This window comes from Choloepus didactylus, chromosome 5, assembly GCF_015220235.1.
Source record: "Choloepus didactylus isolate mChoDid1 chromosome 5, mChoDid1.pri, whole genome shotgun sequence".
In the NCBI taxonomy this organism is placed as follows: domain Eukaryota; kingdom Metazoa; phylum Chordata; class Mammalia; order Pilosa; family Megalonychidae; genus Choloepus; species Choloepus didactylus.
The window spans coordinates 65,217,641-65,237,212 of record NC_051311.1 but is presented as its reverse complement, the minus strand read 5'-3'; the positions used below and the strand labels follow the sequence as shown (position 1 = coordinate 65,237,212).

Genomic DNA, 19,572 nt, shown 5'->3' with positions numbered 1-19,572 from the left:
TCAGAGAGCACTTTTCAATTGCATAGTGGGAAAGGAATTTCCCTTACTTTATTGTTTGCCCCCCACCAAAAAAAAATCATTATCATCAAACTTTTTGGCAAGTATCAGTCATTTTATATACAAAATTAATTCATTAAATTGGTTTATTCCATTAACATCAAACAAATTTGGCCAAGTCCAAGGACCACTGTGATCCCTTCCAACTCTGAGATTTTAAGATTCTGAACTCATGTCAGGAAAGAGTCAGAAGCTTCCAGCATTTGCAAATTAGAGGGGAAAAGTCACATACAGTAGAAGATTTGACAGAATCAGGTCTATTCTTCCCCCTGTAATGTATGCCATGACAACTTACAGGCCCGTTGATCTTCAATAAGCCATTCATAAACATGATGACTGATTAAAGAAGGTGTGTTGCCATACTGTGCAAATCCAAATGAAAAGAGAGAATGCTTTCACATATTCTTTTCATCTTCAAAGATAAAGCTTTCACTTCCTTGCCCTTCATAATGATAGTGGCAGCATTAACATTTTATTATCCTGTCTTCTTTTTAAAAATAAAATAATGGGGTGAGACAAAGAGCAAGAACCTGTCTAAAGACTTTAAGGAATTCATTTATTGAGACACAAGCTACAAGCCCCAGAGCTTATGACAAAAAAGCATGAGCATATATATTATCAAGCCCTTTATTTCAGTATCATGGAAACATTGTATCAAATAATTAAAACAAAGCAGAAATAGACGGTTGTGGTCCCATTTGAGGGCTCATCAAATGAGTCATGGATAAGCCTTAACAATCAGCAACAACTAAGCTATTCCCTTCCCTCTACCCAAAAGAGGCCAAAGAGGAAAATGAAAATAAATTAGGCTGGAAAGGACTCTGGATATCCATACGTTTTAGTCTGCTAGGCTGCTGAAATGCAGATACCACGAAATGTGTTGGCTTTAACAATGGGAATTTATTAACTTACAAGCTTACAAGCCATGAAAATGTCCAAATCAAGGCAATGCTTTCTTCACTAAGACCAGCTGCCAGCGATCCTGGACTCCTCTGTCACACAGCCAGACACATGGCGGCATCTGCTGGTCTCTCCCTTCTCTTCCAGGTTTCCTTGCTTTCTTTCAGCTTCTTGCTTCCGTGGCTTTCTCTCTCAGCTTCAGTGGCTTCCTCTCTGGGCCTGTCTCTCTGTATTCATCCCATTTATAAAAGACTGCCATAAGAGAATTAAGACCCACCCTGGGCCACACCCCAACTGGAGTAACCTCATCAAAAAGTCCCACCTACCATAGGTTCACACCCACAGGAATGGATTAACTTTAAGAATATAATTTTCTGGGGTCTATAAAAGCCTCCAAACCATCTCACCATAATATTCCAGTTGTCGTCATAAAGAGCAGCACATTGGAATCACACAAAGCAGAACCATTGAACAGTCAACACAGCTCTACTGACAGAGCCCACTGTGATCCTCCTGTGAAACTACTGAATACACAGAAGTCTGGGAAAGTCAGACACTAGTGTCCCACCACCTACTCCAGTTTGAAACCCTGTATTATACATTAGGTCAGCCCATCTACCCGAGTAGTCAGGACTTGGAGAGTAAAATTATATTAAGGCTTCTCCATTAACCAAATTCTGCCTACTTAGCACCCCTCTCTCATTCTTATTGCTAACCTGTTTTTCTTCCCTACCTCCCATCCCTGTCAATGAAAGTTACTTCTCTGGGTGAAATAACCCTTCTTCACTATTACCCCCTCTCAAGGACACGTCTTGATTTCCTACCACTGTACCAGATACTTTCAGCCATGCCCTTTGACATAAAGTACTGTTCTCTTATGAAAAACTGCTCTACATCTTTGAATTTTTCTTCAAGAACTCGTTTTACCTTCTTCCATCATGGAAACCTTCTTCAAGGATGCTGAGAATCCTCCCACTGCCACCAACCCATCAGGAGAAGACAACACACTGCCATACTCTTAGTTCCCAATGCTGAGCCCAGACCATTATTCCCACACGTTTCTTATATAAACTTTTATATAAACTTCTCCGCCTCCTCCTCAGCTCTATTTGCTTCTTACACTACAAGTTAGACCTTAGCAATCACATTTCCTCCCTAAACTATTAATTTGATGAGGAGGAGCTTCGGATCTGCATCAGAGCTCCTGCCTTGCCTCTCAGACACATGTTCCTTGATGCTCTTCTCCATAAAGACGTGTAGACCCACATCATTTTTTTGTGCTGCATTTTTTTGTGCCTCACAGATATTGCATTTTTTACAAATTGAAGGTTTGTGGTAATCCTGTGTCAAGCAAGTCTATCAGCACCATTTTTCCAATAGCATGTGCTCACTTCTGAGTCTCTGTACCATATTTTAATTAAGGCATGTACAACATATTTCTAGTTTACATCACAGTATAGTGCAAACATAACTTTTATATGCACTGGGAAACCAAAAAATTCATGTGACTTGCTTTATTGCAATATGCAATTTATTGTGGTGGTCTGGAACTGAACCTGCAATATCTCCAGGGTATGTCTGTACTGGTACCTGAAGTTTAATGTGCTCCTGATCAAACCCATGCTTCCCACCCCAAACTGACATTTACACTTCACTATCCCTTTTCTGTCTATTTGCTTTGCATTCTTCCAGTTGCCCAGGGATAGAATTTCAAGTTCATTTTATTTTTCTTACCTTCAAGCTCTACTTCCAATCAGTTACACCAAGGTCTATAGACTCCACCTCACAGATGTCTCTCAAGTCTGTCCTCTTCTCCATTTCTATTATCACTACCCCATATCAAGCCAAGACTGTTGCAATGGCTTCTTCCATTTCTCCCTAGTGCAATCTCAAATACACATCCTGATAGATCCAGCCCTCCTTAGTAGTTTTCTCCATTGTCTAGAAAATTAAGGATAAAATTATAATTCCTTGATTTGAAATAATCAACTGTGTATCAGTGCCAAGGCTTCCAATCACTACACAATTATGCTACAGCCAAATTTGTGCTCTTTGTTGATCCCAAATTTGTTTTTTGCCTTCTCCAGTAAAAATCCTATAGTCTAGAGGTGGCTTAGGCTGAGACTATAGCAGGCGGCATGGCAAAGGGCTATATGTCTTTCTTTCATCAAGTATCTCCTGTCCCTCTGTCTCCTGTCTTCTCAACTAGAAAAGAGTCATCACAGATGTCTGTGTTTATGACCGCCATTCACTCATAAACCTCATTCACCCAGATTCACGAAGGACATTTCCCAAGTTTCAGATGATGCTAAAATGAAAACCATTCTAATCAAACCACACAAGCAATTTATCTCTAAACAGATTTTCATTTTACTTTCATTCCATTATGATCTGTCTGAATTAATCAGAGATAAGATGTAGGAAGCCTCAATTTACACTGAAATTTCTTAGCAATCAGTGTTGCTAAAGAGAGAAATTGGGAATAGAGCACAGGACAATTTATAAGAGTTGGAAAATATACAATCTTATTAATTGGCAGAAACTCCAGAAAATGAATTTATACATCTCTTTTGCAGTCAATATATTAAGATTTTTAGAAACATACTACTAACACAGTGACAGAGATGTCATCAATGTTGTACTAAAAGCAGCAAATGTTACAGAACTAATGAATTTACATTAGAGGCATCAGATAATTTCAGAATGGGTTAAGTTGCTACCACATGCCATTCCCATTAATATCATTGTTATGTAAAAGACTTAATTTTCAGCTATTTTTGCTCTAGAAACCATCTTTGTCATTAAAATAAGGGATGATTTTGATATTTAATATATTCCATGGCATACTCTAGTGTGGTACTAATTTGGCCTTTTCAGTATTCTGCATATTAATTGACAATCCATCCCTCCTCTACTCCCCAGATTAGTGAGAACTGAAATAGAACGGACAGCCAACCAAGTCACGGAATACTAAAAGGATCAGCATAGAAGAAACATGTTGCTCTAATCAGGAGCATACACAAGACATTCATGTTATTTTCTCCCAAACTAATGACTAAGACAGAAACAGGAATAATGAATGGCACCATCTGAATCCTTTTATGTGACAGTATTACCAAAGTATGGCAATGCCCCCTAAAAAGTGGAAACTAATGATTTCTCATTTTAGTCAAAAGAATAAAATTGCAATGTCAACAAACCTTTAGAACAATGCATTTTATCAGATTCTGCAAAAATTGGCAAATTACGTCCTGCATGGAAATTTTCATAGTGATGTATTTCATGCGCACAAAATGTGTTCTAGAATTGAAGAATGTGCAGGGTTGCTGCAGAACACTTATTGTTTCAATATGCACTCTATGCATTTCCTACTCTTGTTGAATTATCACCCTGGTGAGAACTGACATCAGCTCTAAAATAACCCATTAACCTTGCTTCTGGAAGCTATTGTCATTTGAATGGGCATTTCCTCTAAGGATAAACTTATATCCAGAAAGATAATATAATTTGTCATTCTTTAAAGTTCAACAGAATGTTTTGAACTATTTTTATAGCAATAATGATATACTGTAACTTAACATTCCAGAGAGCAAAGATTATGGCTTCATCAACACACATCAAGCAGGTGTGAACAGTTGTCCAATTAAAACAACCTAAACTGTCCAAGAAGACCAGGTCTTTTCTACATTTTCTACAACAGCAAAGCACTAGGAACAAATGTTAAACATACCTAAATATTGTGTATAATAAATGTCTATGCCCTATCATGTATCCTACCAAAAAAAATGGATACCAGGCATCTGTAAGTCTTTCAAGTGAAGACCTAATAACTTTAAACTCTTGTCCTGGTAATTCTGGTTAAGCTCAGATAACTCCCATGTTCTTTCCCTGAGGTGAAGCCTCCAAGAAACACAATAAAGCATCAGCATAATTTCTTCCTTCAAGTTCAAAATTACTGAAAAACAGTTAATGGACACTTTAATTTTTAATTTTTCCACAAAACATTGTGATTACTTTTATACAAAATATAATTTTTGTTCAGTAAGTCTTAATAAGAATAATAATCTTTGTTAAGGATGAGAATAATATGCCTCCCTTCATCCACAAAGATTTATTATTGACACTTCAGCAATAAGATCTGCTGGAAGTTGTTTTGTGTTTTGTTCTGGTTTTTCCAAATAGGGGGATGGATTTACGACCTCTTGGCGAGAAACACAAGTTGGTGAATTGCCCACAGATATTTGGACAAGCACGTTGATAAAAGCCCAGGACGGTCCTCATCTGCGCCTTGTTGCGACCAACTTTTTAAATCTTGCCCTTCATCCCACTGTAAACTTCAGGGTTTATGGTAAGAATAAAAACGCAAAAAGTCAAATATGACAAGAAGAATGTCATGTAAAGTATAGCCTTGGGGGCTACTTCAGTACTGTTTTAAGATAATTAGTAGTCTTAATCCCTCTAGTGTTAGATGTTAAAATCCACTGGCTTTTTTTTTAATTTTAATGACTTGATAATGTAAACTTCTATCTAGGACAATCAAATAGTATGTCATTTATTCAAATTTACAGTGGCTGTAGTGTGCCAGCAAACACCCTCGTCAAAACAGACAACTTAAAAAATGTTCCCCTGAGTCAAGAGCTCTATTTCCTAAATTAGCACCAAAGTGTCACCTTGACAGACCTACGAACAACAAAATCATTTATAACAAACCCAACTTCCCTCTGGAGTGGACAGCCTAGGTCACGCATTATTATGCATCCCTTAATTGTTCCACACAGACCAGAAAGTGCTTGGAGGTACTCAGACATCAACAACCTGTTGCCTCCCAATACCACAGTCTGATAAATCTATGCTTACCAATCTCCCTGGAGATCTGCGTGAAGGCCTCCACACCACTCTCTCCGTAGTTCCCTTCGGAAGCCAGCGTAGACACATAATTCCATCCCAGCTCCGTCACGATGTCCACCATGGCCTGCGCTTGGTAGGAGTCCGGCGGGACCACCCGAGAGAAAAAGTCATATCTGGTGTTATCACTTAGCTCTGGGGCTGTGGATGCATAGCTGATTTGAGGTATCTGCAAAGCAAATGACAGACCATTTCAACCCATGAGGAATCTTGTAGAATGATGGATTGTCACAAGCGACTGAACAGTGGAAACTCTACCAGAAACCCACATATATCAGCCTGAAGCCAAGATGTGGTTTTATGATCACCAATTTAATTAGAAAGTATTTTATGGAGGCCTGTGGGCTCATTTTCTTTCAAAGCACCATATTTCTAAACAGGAAGAATTTAGTTTTGCTTCAGATTTCATTGATTCTGAAGCCAAAGCAAAATGTTTGTACTTTTTGTTACTGTTGCTTTTTTTTGTCTTTCAGAGACATAAAGAAATAGAATTTTTACTATAAAACCTGTCAAGTTGTTTGGGAAACCAGGTAGCACAAAAATATTTCAGCAATGCCAACTATCACATGCAATGAATAGAATGTAGCTGATTATCTGCCATGTGACAAAACCATTATTCTACCCTCGGGGATGCCACTCACCACTCCTTCTAGATTCCTAGCCCTCTGTTTCCCCACTCTTTGGGCAGAATGGGTACTGTCCGGTATTCAGCAAGGAGGCAAAGGATGGGGTGAAATGAGACCAGGATTTTTATCAGGCTACTAGCTGGGAGGCATGGCACCTAGTTTGTTTGTTTGTTTGTTTAAAAAAAAAAAAGTTGCTTTTTTATTTTACATGATAAATTATGATTGAAAAAAATGAGAGAAAAAGTCACCTCTGGAATTGTCTTTGGCCTTAGGCTAGAAAGGCTATATACAATGACTAACAGGGAATTTAACATGAACTTTTATTACACTTGATACCATTTTAGTCTTAAGATTGTATTTTGGTAAGATATTTTAAATATACAGTTTTCCTAGGTCTATTCATTGCTTACTGATACAATCATTGAGTACCATGACAAGATTTGGTAACAGCCAACCATATATTCTCTAACAAAAACATTTTACCAACCAATCCCCTAAAAAAATAAAAAGAAATCCATGCCATACCTTCTTTAGGAAAAAAGATACTATTCTCTGACATAAACAGGATGAACTGCTAGAAGATTTTTAAAACCAGGATTCCTAATGTGTTTCCCTGAACAAGCTTGAACTGAGTAAGAAATTAACCGTATGCCATAAATTGCTCCCCCTCCTCAAATGTAACATTTACTCATATATCCAAGTGAGGACTCTTATTATGCCAACAAAAAGGACTATGATAGAACACACAGAAAGAAGTACAGAGTAGGTCTTCCAAGCTAGACCAAGGCACAGAAGATACAGAAGGTCTGGTAAGAAAGCAAGAAAAGACACTTTGGTCACAGGAAACTGCATATCCAAAGACATAGAGTCAAGAAGGTCAAGGTATATTCTAGGAATTGCAGTGTTTCAATGTCAGGAACGTTGGATACCAAGGGTGAAATGTTGGTAAATTCAACTGCAAAGGTGGACAAAAACCAGATTAAGAAGGGCCGGTCATGTATGACAAGGAGTGTGGACTTGATCATGAAGGCCATGGAGAAGCACAGAGAAAGAGCATATTGGCAGCAGTAAAGAGATCAGTGGCCCTCAAGTTTTAATGTGCACCTAGGTGGCCCCATTCCCACAGATTCCAGTCCTATATACGTAGAGATCCAGGAATCTGCACACAAATCTGGTGCAGCTAAATACTGCAGTAATCTTAGAGATACACTGAATTAAAGGAAAGTCAGGCTAGACGCTGGAAGACCAGTTACAAAACTATTAAAGAAGTCTAAGTAAGAAAGTATGAGAACTGAACTAAGACAGTGAGCGGCAGAGGGATAAAAGGAAGGTGCTAGATCCTTAAAGTTATCTAAAGGGCAAGGACAAGTGTAGGAGACAGGAAGAAATGTGGAATGACTCTCAGTTTTGTGTCTTTGACAACTGAGTACATGGTGTTTCTAGTGACCAAGGTAGCTAGAGGAAGAGGAGGAGATTTAGAGGGCAAAAATGATAAGTTCAAATTTTTATTTGCTTATTTTGAGGTTCCTGTGAGATGAACAAAAGCAATTAAAAAGTGAGCAATGAGACTTGGGGACCTGGAGTTTAAGAGAGTCTTTGGGACTGGAGATAAAGTTTGCAGGGAGGGATATAATGGAGGAGGTAGTTAAAGCCATGGGAGGAGAGCATGAAAAGTGAAAGGAGAAGAGCAATTTGGGAGTAACTATGCTCCTTCACTCCTCCGCTAAAGTTTAAAGGTGAAAGTGGCTCCAAGATGCCTGATTACAGGTTGCTTGGTTGAAGCTGCAGGTTTCATTCATACATAAAGCAATTAGATTTGCTCTCCAGCAGATCCCTTCAGCTAGTGTCAGAGCTCTGACATTAAAGAGTTGCAGTTCCACCTTCCCATACAGGGCTGCACACCCTGGAGTCCAAGAGTCACCTACCATCCCCTGGCCAGACAATTCCCAATCCACATGGAGGTTTTGACCCCACTCTTGATATATTTGAAAATCCCTCCACATCGGAATAAACTTTAAGACTAGGGAGTCCTGATCCACATTGGTGGCCACTAAAGTGACAATGAACTTACTAAGATAAAAAATTTCTGTCATCCAGAGAACAGATATAGAATAACTTGCTTGGAACTCTCCAGGGTGCTTCTGCCTGGATTTTCCTGCCCTCCCAGGATGTTGGCTCTGTAACACTGGCTCCTGCCTGAGTCCCTTCCGCTTCTGTGAAACCTGTAGCTACTGGCTAAAATGATTACTCAAGCTAGCATATTTAATCCCAAATTCTTCCAGGCCCTATTTTCTTCCTGGGGACCATGTTAACTTACTTATTAACATCATGGGACCATGGAAGCCAGTCTGACATGTCTTCGTTCTGTCCCTGTGCTTTCTCTGCCAAATACCTGACCCTATCTTGGAAGATTGTTCCCTTGTCTAGGCATTATGCCTTTGTAGGGCACAATACTCAGCAAGGACAATCTCATCTCAAACCTCACAGGCTTGGCTTTGTTCACGTTTTCTTGCTTCTAAAAGACCTGGGAAAGAAACAATGAACAACTTCCCTTACTAGGGAAAACCTTCCCAAAGATAAAAAATAATGTGCATTTCTACATTCTAATGACAGGAATTCAGAAGGCGGACCTTCACTTTGGAAGGAATTCTCTATATGTCTATATGTGTAAGTATGGTTTGTGTGTGTGTATGAGAGAGAGAGAGAGAGAGAGAGAGAGAGAGCGCAGATGGACAGGAGAGCATCCTATAGAAAATTCTGTAACACTAAGCATTGCCTTGTCTTAGTTGGATACATAATAGTCCTCCCACTTCCTCAACTACTCAGAGTCCAGCAATAAAATACCTTATACACCCCTACCCTGCCTATAATAATGAGCCATCCCTTTCTAAAAATGAGCACAAAGTGTGAAAATTGAGTGTTTGAAACCAAAACTAATTATCTCAAATTACTACCTTCAGTCAGTCACTTTCAGGACTGTTTAATTAGCAGTCAGCATCATGTTTAGGATTAATTAAACAGGTGTAAAAGAGTATATAAAATAAAAGTGCAGATAGAAGATGGTTGTTTAAATAATTAAGCAATGGTCTTTCTCCCTAAAGTCTAGAATCATTTTCTCCTTCTGAATCAATATGCAGAAAAGCAATGTCAAAGTACCTGTTCGTATTTTCATTTCTTCAATTTTTGAAAAGAAGTAGCCTACAATAATGCACTCAGGGTATCTGATAGTATTTCAAAACAACTTTTCCAGGCATGATGAGGACACATATCATTTTTGTTTTCTTCTGATATACTGCTTAACATTGGCTCATTAAGCATTTTAATTTTTGTGTCAGCACCCCCAATATTTCTGCAATCCTCAAAATTAACCCCCTACTGCCAACTGAACTGGGAATATTTTTAAACTCTAGAATGTTTATTTTTCTTTTCCCTACACCAAATCCACTCTAGCTATCCCCTCATCCCTTGAGGTTCCATCTACCAGAAACAACAACGGTAAAAAAGAAAAGGCAGGGTGTGGAAGAGAAGTAGAGAGGGAGATAAGAAGAAACAGGAAAGAAGGAAAACATACTGAGACAAAGAATTAGGAAATGCATCCCATAACAGTTCTCCCATCCCATTTAAAGGATAAAATTCAAACTCCAATGTCTTCAGACTGCCTCACAAGGACCATCAGACTATGCTCATCCCCCCTTCCTGCCTCCTGTATTCTTTGATCCACAAGCACACCCTAATCTGACAGTGTCATCGCCTTTTCCCATTCTGTTCTCTGGTATTATCTTCAGTTTCCAGGCTGCTTGGTTTTCCATTCCACACAATGGGTTGGCTCAAATAATAGAAATTTTTTGGCTCATGGTTTTGGGGCGAGGAGATGTCCAAAATCGAGGCATCAGCAAGGTGATACTTTCTCCCCAAAGTCTGTAGTGTTCTGATGCTGGCCTGCTGACTCCTTTGGGTTCCTGGCTTGCATCTGCCTTCATCACTTGGCGATGTCCTATTCTTTCTCTTCCAGTTCCGCTGACTTCTGACTTTAGGCTCCTCCCAGTGGCTTTCTCTGATCCTGGCTTCCAGTTTCTTTTTCTTTATAAGGCCTCTGGTAATTGGGATTAAGACCCAACCTCATTCAGTTGGGCTACATCTTAACTAAAAATAGTATCTTCAAGAGAGTCTATTTAAAATGGCTTCACACCCACAAGAATGCAGATTAAGATAAAGAACATGTCTGAATTGGAACGCATACTTCAATCTACCATAGGGATACTCGCTCTGCTCTCCTCTACCCATGATCTACACAAATTCAGTATCAGCTCAACAGTCACCTCCCCCCTGAAAGCTTTCACTAACTCTGTCAGGCAGGCTGTCTTTTGCTGCCCCAGCACGATAGCCCCTATCATCTGACATTAGAATCAAAATTGTCTGCTGGTTTCTTAGGGATGAGGTCTCTTTTTAATTTGTTTTGTATCCCCAGAACCTGACAGTGCAAGTGCTCTTTGAATTTTTTGAAGCAATTAAACTGAATGATAGGAATTTTGATATAGCCTCTTCCCCGTGGCTCCCTACCCTGCAATCCATCAAAATATTGTGCAGGCTACTCTCCATTTGCCCCTCTCAGCCCTTCTCCACCTGCTGTATATCCTAGGAGGCTGCTCTCTATGGATCGCATCACCCAGAACTTCTTTGCCTCTGTCTTCCATTGAGTTTGGCCAATGAAAGGCACCAGCAAGAAATGGAGGGCAGGAAGAAACAGAAGTCAGGGTATTTATTCTCCCAGCTCCTTCCCCACCCACTCAGTGTTTCTCTCCATAACTAAATCTCTTACCAGGTTCCAGTGACCATTCCCCCCACACCACTTGTCCTTTCAATCCTCTCCATGGTTGCTAGTTTCTGAGTGCTTCACCATCCTATATTGGTTCCCTTAACCAGGAACACACTATATAAATGGTCCTTTTGTTAACCATTCTTGCATCACTCCTTTGAGTGTGCCAGCAGTCTAACCAGCACACCCACTGGTCTTTACTGGTCTTTAGAAGGTACAATCTCCTGCAGTGCATCCCGACCCCAGGCCTGCCCTAACCTCTTAGGCTTCTCCATCCCCTTTCTGTTCTAGTCTTCTCTACCACTGTCCACACATGACTTTTTCCTTTCCTTCCTCTTTTGGCTCCTTAAGGCATCAAATTGCATCACTTAAAAACACCTGTCATTTTGCTTTTCTTCATCTCTCATTTACTTTCTGCTGAGGTTTCATAATACAGTGTGTGCTTAAAATAAGGCCACATTTTCCCAAATAAAGCGTATTTGAAGCAATTAGTTATATAATTCAAGCTACTTATTGCCATAGCCTTCCTAAAAAATTGCTTTTGCTTCCACTTTTCTGATCATTGTTTTGGTTAGGAGAAAACCCTTTCCCTTCTCCCACTACCATATCACTTCAGCCCACAGAAGAGGATATTCCTGTCCACTCACCCCTCTTGAGGAGTTTCTGAACAAATATTTCCCATCTAGCTCTCCGCCCTTTACTTACTCTCCTCAGCAGGGAGGGGAAACCACCAAGAGTCAGTTCTTCACTTATCGGGCAAGAGCAGAGAAGGTTGCCAGCTTCATAAGCAGGAAACAGGTTCTCCCTTTATCCCTGAACTGCCCACACCCATCCCTGAGCTTCTTTTTTCTGTATGGTAAGACACCAGACAGGGCTTCCCATCTAGGGAGGGAAGCCCACCCCTCTTCTCCCTATTCCACTGGCAATCAGGTGTCTGAGAGAGGCCTGAAGCCCTCACCACTGGTTAAATAACTAGTGGACTCGAAGTCTTCTTTGCAGGTAAAGTTCTCCCCACAGGTAGGGCCCAAGGTTGAGATCTGGTATAGGAGTAGGAGACCCAAATTCTGTCCTCGGATCCAAGCTGGATTCTCTCCAATCCAGTTCTTAAAAGACAGTTGTGTGTCTGGGGAGTTATTTGATACTTGCCCAGCTTTTAATAAAGATAATTACTTGATCCACATTTAGTTAGGGACTCTGTGACTCTTTTATTTCCAAAGGCAAAGAAATACCAAATATTTGACTTAGAGATCAAAGAGGCAAAATTCCTATTCAAAAGAAATTCATTTACAGTCTCTTGAATATTTTGATAACAATGAAAATGAACAAATATATATACACATATTTTTGTAAATAAGTTAGCAGAGATTGTTGTCCTGTAGTACCTATTTTCCACTTCTAGACAGAAATCCCAATTTTTAAAAAAGCACTTGGCCACTTATTATAAGACTACATTTCCCAGTGCAGCTTCTGAAATGCATCCAGAAGGAAGAAGACATGCCCTTCTCGTGCCCCTCCTTCTTTCCTGCTGGCTGGCATTTGGACATCTGGCTAGAGCTCCTTTATCCACCTTGGGCCATATGGAGGAAAAAGCCACACCTACTCCCAAGCCACTGTGATATCTGGATTCCTCAAATAACCTAACTGTTCTTCCTGCTCCCATTTTTGCCCTTCTCAAATCCATTCCACATCCAGCAACCAAAACTGAACTTAAAAAAAAAAAAATCTTATTGAAACACTGAAACATTGCTCTTAGAATAAAACCCAAACCTAGTGCTGCAGGACACTTGTGATCTGGCTTCTGACCACTTTCCTGCTCATCATCTGCTCCAGCCACACTGGCTTCTGTTCTATACCCTGACCCTGACCTTTCTTCCTCCAAGCTCAGGCCTGTTCCACATGATTTTCTCAAGGCTGTCCTGGCTTTTCTTATCCTTCAGGCCTCAGCTCACATGTTGGCACCTCAAACAGGCCTTCCCTGACACCCTGTCTATTGTGGTCTCCCACACCCCATTATCATCTCATCTCCCTCTTTATTTCCTTCATTGCACTTATCACAACCTGTCACTAATTTGTATGTGCTGTTTCCCCCTCTAAAAAGCAGATTCTATAGGGATCTCCTCAGCTTGGTTTACAGGTATAACCTGAACTCCCTAGCACATAGTAAGGGTTTGATAAATATTTGTTGAATGAAAAATGAATCCATCCATCCATCAGTCAATCAAGGGATGCTTTTATTGTTTTCCTCCATGTAGAGTAATTTTGAAAGATGTCTCTATGAAACTATTGCAGGAAAAAGTTATCCATTTTCCATTTTCTTTATTATTCAAAGATATATTCAGCTGCTAACACTTCTGATCAGCATGAGATATCTATTAACAAGCTGAGGTGATACAATTCCAGTCTAAATCAAGTTAGTGTCATTTCAGTTGTAGTCTCTGCAAAATTATCGTAGGGAAGCATATGATCGCCATTAAGCTTTTTGAAAATGGTCATGAAAACATAACTATCTTGGCAAACACTTTGACAGCCATGGACTTCAATTTGTCATTAAAGAAGAATTAAAAATTATATTTCTAGTCAAAGGCCAAAGTCACAGATTAATCATTTGCCCCTTCCTGCTTACCTTTACCGTAAAATGAATATTCTAGGCAGGGCTGAAAGTGATTATTTCTCTCTCACTCACTCTTGCCTCTACTGAGTCTGACTGTACATGACTGAGAGGGTGAGACTGGGGTTACTGAAACTCAAAGGGGCTGAAAGACTTTCAGACCCTGTGCCGGTCTGAAACTGTTATGGACCCCAGAAGAGCCATGATCTCTTAACTCAATCTTATTGGATGGAACATTTTGACTGAGTGCTTCCATGGAGATGGGACTCACCCAACTATGGGTGAGACCTCTGGTTGGGTTATTCCATGGAGGTGTGGACCCCGCCCATTCAAGGTGGGTCTTGATTGGTTCACTGGAGTATTTAAGAGAGCTCAGGAGCCAACACAGGCGCTGATGCTTGGAGATGCTTGGAGATGCAGATAGAAGGATGTCTGGGGATGCTAAGCTAAGAGACGAAGTACAGAGTTTGTCCTGGAGAAATTAAGGGAGGACTCCCAAACTCTTAGAGAGAAATGTCCCAGGAGAAAGAAGCAAGGATGTACAGGTGCTGAGGGAGAGGAACAAAGACAGAAGCCCAGAGACATTTTGGAGAAAACCATTCTGAAACACAACCTGGAAGCAAAGGACCAGCAGATGCCAACCACGTGCCTTCCCAGCTGACAGAGTTGTTCCAGATGCATCGGCCATTCTTCAGTGACGGTATCTTTTTCTTGATGCCTCAGTTGGGACACTTCGGTGGGCTTAGAACTGTAAGTTTGTAACCAAATAAATCCCCTTTATAAAAGCCAATCTATTTATGGCATTTTTGCATAACAGCAGCATTAGCAAACTGGAACAGACCTCATAAACCCTCTTTCATGGTTCAAGGAGATTACAATTCCATATCAGCTGCCTTTTTGAAGGCTTTGCACTGTTCACTTATCAAAATATTGGGTAGGCTTGAAACTTGCCTTGTCTTCTTGAAACGGCATGCATCCTGCATCCACTCTGGCTACTCTGGTTGGCCAGAGATTGCAAGAAAGCCAATATACTTCCGGCAAGGGTAGCAATGAGCCACCTAAAGCAGAGCTCAGAGGAAGCCCCTCAGAATCTTAATAAATTTAAGTCTTCCCACAAGAAACTCACACACATCTGAATACAGGTTTGCAGAATTAAGACCTAAGTCAAACACATCTTCACCCTCAATTGCTGCCAAAAAAGGTTTTTGTTCTTTTTATCTCTGCAACCTTGTTCATCGATTGCTGAACTTAATGGTGGAAGAGGTTGGGGGCGTGGGTTCTCCGTGCTGTTCAATAGCATCATTGGTTTTCTCCAGTGCCAGATCAGCTTGAAGCTGTGTTCCTCTGGTAGGGGGCAGCATTTGCCTGAGCACTTCTGGACCTAGCAACAGCAGCCACCGTTAAGAGAGTTTCCTGCCACCTGTCCCTGGGATAGATTTGTTGTTGCTGCAGAACTGGGACCAAAAAAGCATAATGATGACAGCCGTTAACTTTGTCTTTTCAGAGCTGACTGATCTCTGCTATTAAAATTACTGGTTGCTTAGGGCAAGACATGAGTATATAATCAGAAATTAGATATAAAAGGGGAGTTGGGGCTAGAAGTCAAGGCCCAGCACTGCCCTCCCCTCCTTCCACTGCCCTGAGCACTGTTCCTCTAGGCTCCACAAACATGGAATAAGAACAGAGAAAAAGAGAAAGAAAATATAGAGGTGAAGAGTGGAATAATAAAGAAGAGTGATGACCATCCTGACTTTTCTCCCCGAAACATGAAAAAGTATTATTCCTCTCCCAAAGCAAGGCGCACTGGAGACAATCCTGCCCCCACCTTGGATACTTGCTAAGTTGTTAGTTAGTGACAAACATGAAATTCAGTCTCTGCCTTTCTTCTCAGTTGATACAGAGGAAGACAAGAGCTTTTGGGTCTTAAAGCATGGTGGGACTTAGTGAAAGAAAAGGAGAGGAGGCTTATGGAAATGGGAAACTATGGAGGCCAGAGAGAGAGACAGAGAGAGAGAGAGGGAGAGAGAGAAAGGAGATTTCATTGTCATTGTACCATATTTTTATTTGACTTCCCTATATCAGCTTACGCAGACTAAGCAAAACTCTACATACACTCCCACTCTGAAAGGGCTGTGGCTAGTTAACACAGCTGACTACCACACGTTAGCAGGTTTAGGGTCATGAGACTCATTCCGTTACAGGTCAGGATACAGACCATATCCCTGGCCAGAACCTTCCTCCTCACACGTGCACAGCACCATCACAAAGTTAACCAGAGAGAGGGGAGACAAGGTCAATGCTTTCTCACTACTAGACAGATAATTCAAAGATGTTTGCTACTAATGGTGAATCTGAAATTTCAGTGACAAACACGAAGAAGACCAAGTCATAGGAGGCACATGTTTGTTGAAATATGGAGTCTATTTTTGTATATATGTATGCCTGAAAGTATAACTGTATATCATACATACAATGTCACTTATAGATTTTTAAATAATCCATTTGACTATTCACTGCATTGTAAAAGGGTACATTTCTCATGACTTTTTCAAGGGTATTGTATGAGTCAGGGAAGCAACCGGAAACAAATGGAATGCTCGAATGAGGGTAACTCCAGGAGGGTTTTAATGAAGAGACTATTTTCAAGGTGTGGGCAGTGTGTAGGGAGTGGTGGTGGAGAGCAGCAACCAGGAGGAACCAGAGAGGGGAGCTGTCACCTTGGGAGATACTGGAAGGAAAGAGTCGTGAGTGGAAACTACCTTGAGAGAAGCAGCTACCTCCCTGTAGGAACAGAGTCAGCCCCTGGCAGCCCCCCAGGGAGGGGGCCAAGGAAATAATTCTCCTCCCTCCCTGAGCTTCTTCTGGGCCCCCTTGACTGAGCCAAAGGGAGCAAGGGAACCTGCTGATGTTGTCTGTACAGAGACGCCTCCCAGGGCAGAGAACAGAAGGCAGAGTTGAGAGGCTAGAGCTGGAGAAGCAAGCAGGAGCCATCAGGCCCAGACATCATCAATCATTGAACTTTAGTAACTTTAAATAAATTTACGGATGGCTTTGCAGGTTTCCAGTCCGCACTTTGATAACTTTTTCCAACCCTGATGCTTTCAAATACTTTTTGGTTTGCTATTGGTAATTTCAATTCTAAAACCAGGCCAATTAAGTTAGAATTTTTTTTTAGAAAATAAAATAACTAAAACACCCTATTTTAAAATGAAGTGTAATGATTTTAATCAAAGTGGTAATGACATTTGACTTCTAACCTAATTATTTATAATGAAAGACAAACAATCAGTAAGCATAAAAGAATTTACATATAAACAACTGTAATTATGGTCTATAAGATTAATAAACCTTTTTTTACATCTGCTAATTACATTTTACAGTGAGAAAGCACAACAGCTCCTAAGGGAAAGAGTTGTTATAATCTATCAAGTCACTAGTAGCATGGGAATTTTTAAGTAGCTACCTGGCATATACTCACCCAAAAGTTCTAATAGCAAGTTGGATTTAAAGCTTTCACTTTACAAGGATGGGACTTTAATATTCCAACTAGTTTTACAGTTCCCCTAGTTTATGGTTTCTCCTGACTTTTAATTTTTTCTTATTAAAAAAAGGTGAACCCTGTGTTTCCTAATTTCCTTATATTTCAGAACTCTATGATTTCTAAAAAATTATAACAAGTGCATTTGCAATATTACACACAAATTAAAAGGTTAATTAAATATATATACTTTTTCTGATTAATGGTTAAATTAAATGTCTTTTTGGTGGTTACTTTCTAGTTAATTCACTAAACAAATTAGCCTCTACTATGTGCCAGACAGGCCCTGAGAACATGGCAGTAAACAATCCATGGTCCTTCCAAGCTCCTGATCCCCAGCCTCTCCACTCCCCACTCCTCCACCCACCCCCAGCCACCACCAGCATGTGGCCAAATGGAAAAGACAGCCATTAAATCAACAGTCACCCAAATAAGCATTTCACAGCAATGGTAATGAGTGTGGTGAAAGAAAAGCACAGTCTGCTAGGAGGAAAAAGATAACTTACTTGGTCCAGGGGGACAGGGCAGGCTTCCCTGAGGAAGGGACATTAAGCTGGCACATGAAACATGAAGGAAAAAGAGAACAAACACTGAACACCAACCACAGATTGCCTCTCACTTCAGAACTGCTTCAGACATGTAATCCACCCAATTTGTAGAAGTGAAGAGGGGCACAATGGACAGGTAGTAAACCAAAGACCATGCTTCCCCATATTTTTTACAAATACTATTTTCAAATAGTATATGTGTAATATGGGTTCTCTTATAACAGAACTATTTAAGAAACTATGTAATTATCAGCAGGATTCAGCATTACATGCTCACAGATTTTGGAATCCTGAGGGTGAAGAATGAATGAATAGATGGAGATGAAAGAATGAATAAATGCAGCAAAAAAACAAGACCATATAAGAGAAACAACTTTAAGGCAAGCATCCAGGAAAAAAGTAATTTTATGTTTGTATTATGGACAGCTCTAATTTAATCTGCTTTCTTAGGAAAGCAAAAGGTGATTAAAAAGACAGGAAAACTCTCTTCATTTTTACAGACAGTGAAGGCTTTGGGGTAGGATTTCAAAAAACATGAGAAGCAGGTTAGAACTAACCCCAGAGGATAATCTGGCATCTTTTTTTTTTTTTCTTTTTTGGCTTACAAGATAATATACATTTTCTTCACCTCTCAGGGGAGGAAGGAGAAATAAATGGATCTGTCCACCTCTAAAAACTCTGCTCAGTGACCTAATAGCCTAGGGAGATGAGGAGAATGTCATTCCCTGATTTCATTATTTCTAACTACCACTGCCAGGACTCTGCTGAATTCCTGAATAGAGGATATATCTTTGCTACCTTCTCAACAAATTTTTCAAACAGCTTGGGACTTACAAATTAAATCTATCTCTAAGTATTCTTTTAAACAAAAGATAGGGGCAACTTTGGAATGAGTTGCTTAGAAAAGTGAAAATTTTCTGTAAAGAGGTTTTCTTACATGAGTACCAAAAAATGATCAATCACAATTTGTTATAATAGAAAAAGCAAAATGATGCTGTGGCACTTTCTTAGCATCATTTGCTAAATCACTTAAAAATTTAACTCTCCCACCCACTCATTCCCATCACTGCTGACTTCAAACTATCACCTAGCATTTAATTTTCCTCTTCTGCTGATTTCCTTGCTGTGCAATCACCGCCATGGTTCAATTTTTCCCCCAAGCATGTCAGCACTAGAACATTAAAAAATAAAAAGTTAGTAATTACAGCCAACGAATTGAAGTCAATAAACCTTAAGCTGGCAAATATTCCATTTTAGACTGGCATTTTGCCACTCAATAATACATGATTTGAATCCTGCAAGTAAGAAAGAATGTTGATAAGGACATTCGTTTGTGCAAATAAGTTTCCTGGTTGACAATTTCTTGGATTTGCACTGATTATCCACATTCACTGATACCCTGGTCTTCACTCATTATAAATCTCCCAGCTGGCGTTCAGGTACTGATTCTGAGCACCAGATACCATTGGAAATTTTCATTTCCTTTATGCTGCCTAGGCTGGTGAATCAGTAAGTTAGAATAGGGCACACATGAGGTTAAAAGTCTTAATTAGAGCTTCATTTACATAGAAAAA

The 19,572-nt window shown here is 40.0% G+C and overlaps 1 protein-coding gene across 2 annotated transcripts in view; it reads right to left on the bottom strand.

The window, feature by feature from the left end:
• The window catches only part of GRM8 (glutamate metabotropic receptor 8), an 896,233-nt gene that overhangs the window by 729,608 nt on the left and 147,053 nt on the right, over positions 1-19,572 (bottom strand). For both annotated transcript variants that reach the window (XM_037836249.1, XM_037836248.1), the window contains exon 2: positions 5,815-6,031. In XM_037836249.1, coding sequence (XP_037692177.1) covers positions 5,815-6,031 — 217 coding nt within the window. The remainder of the gene's footprint in view (positions 1-5,814; positions 6,032-19,572) is intronic.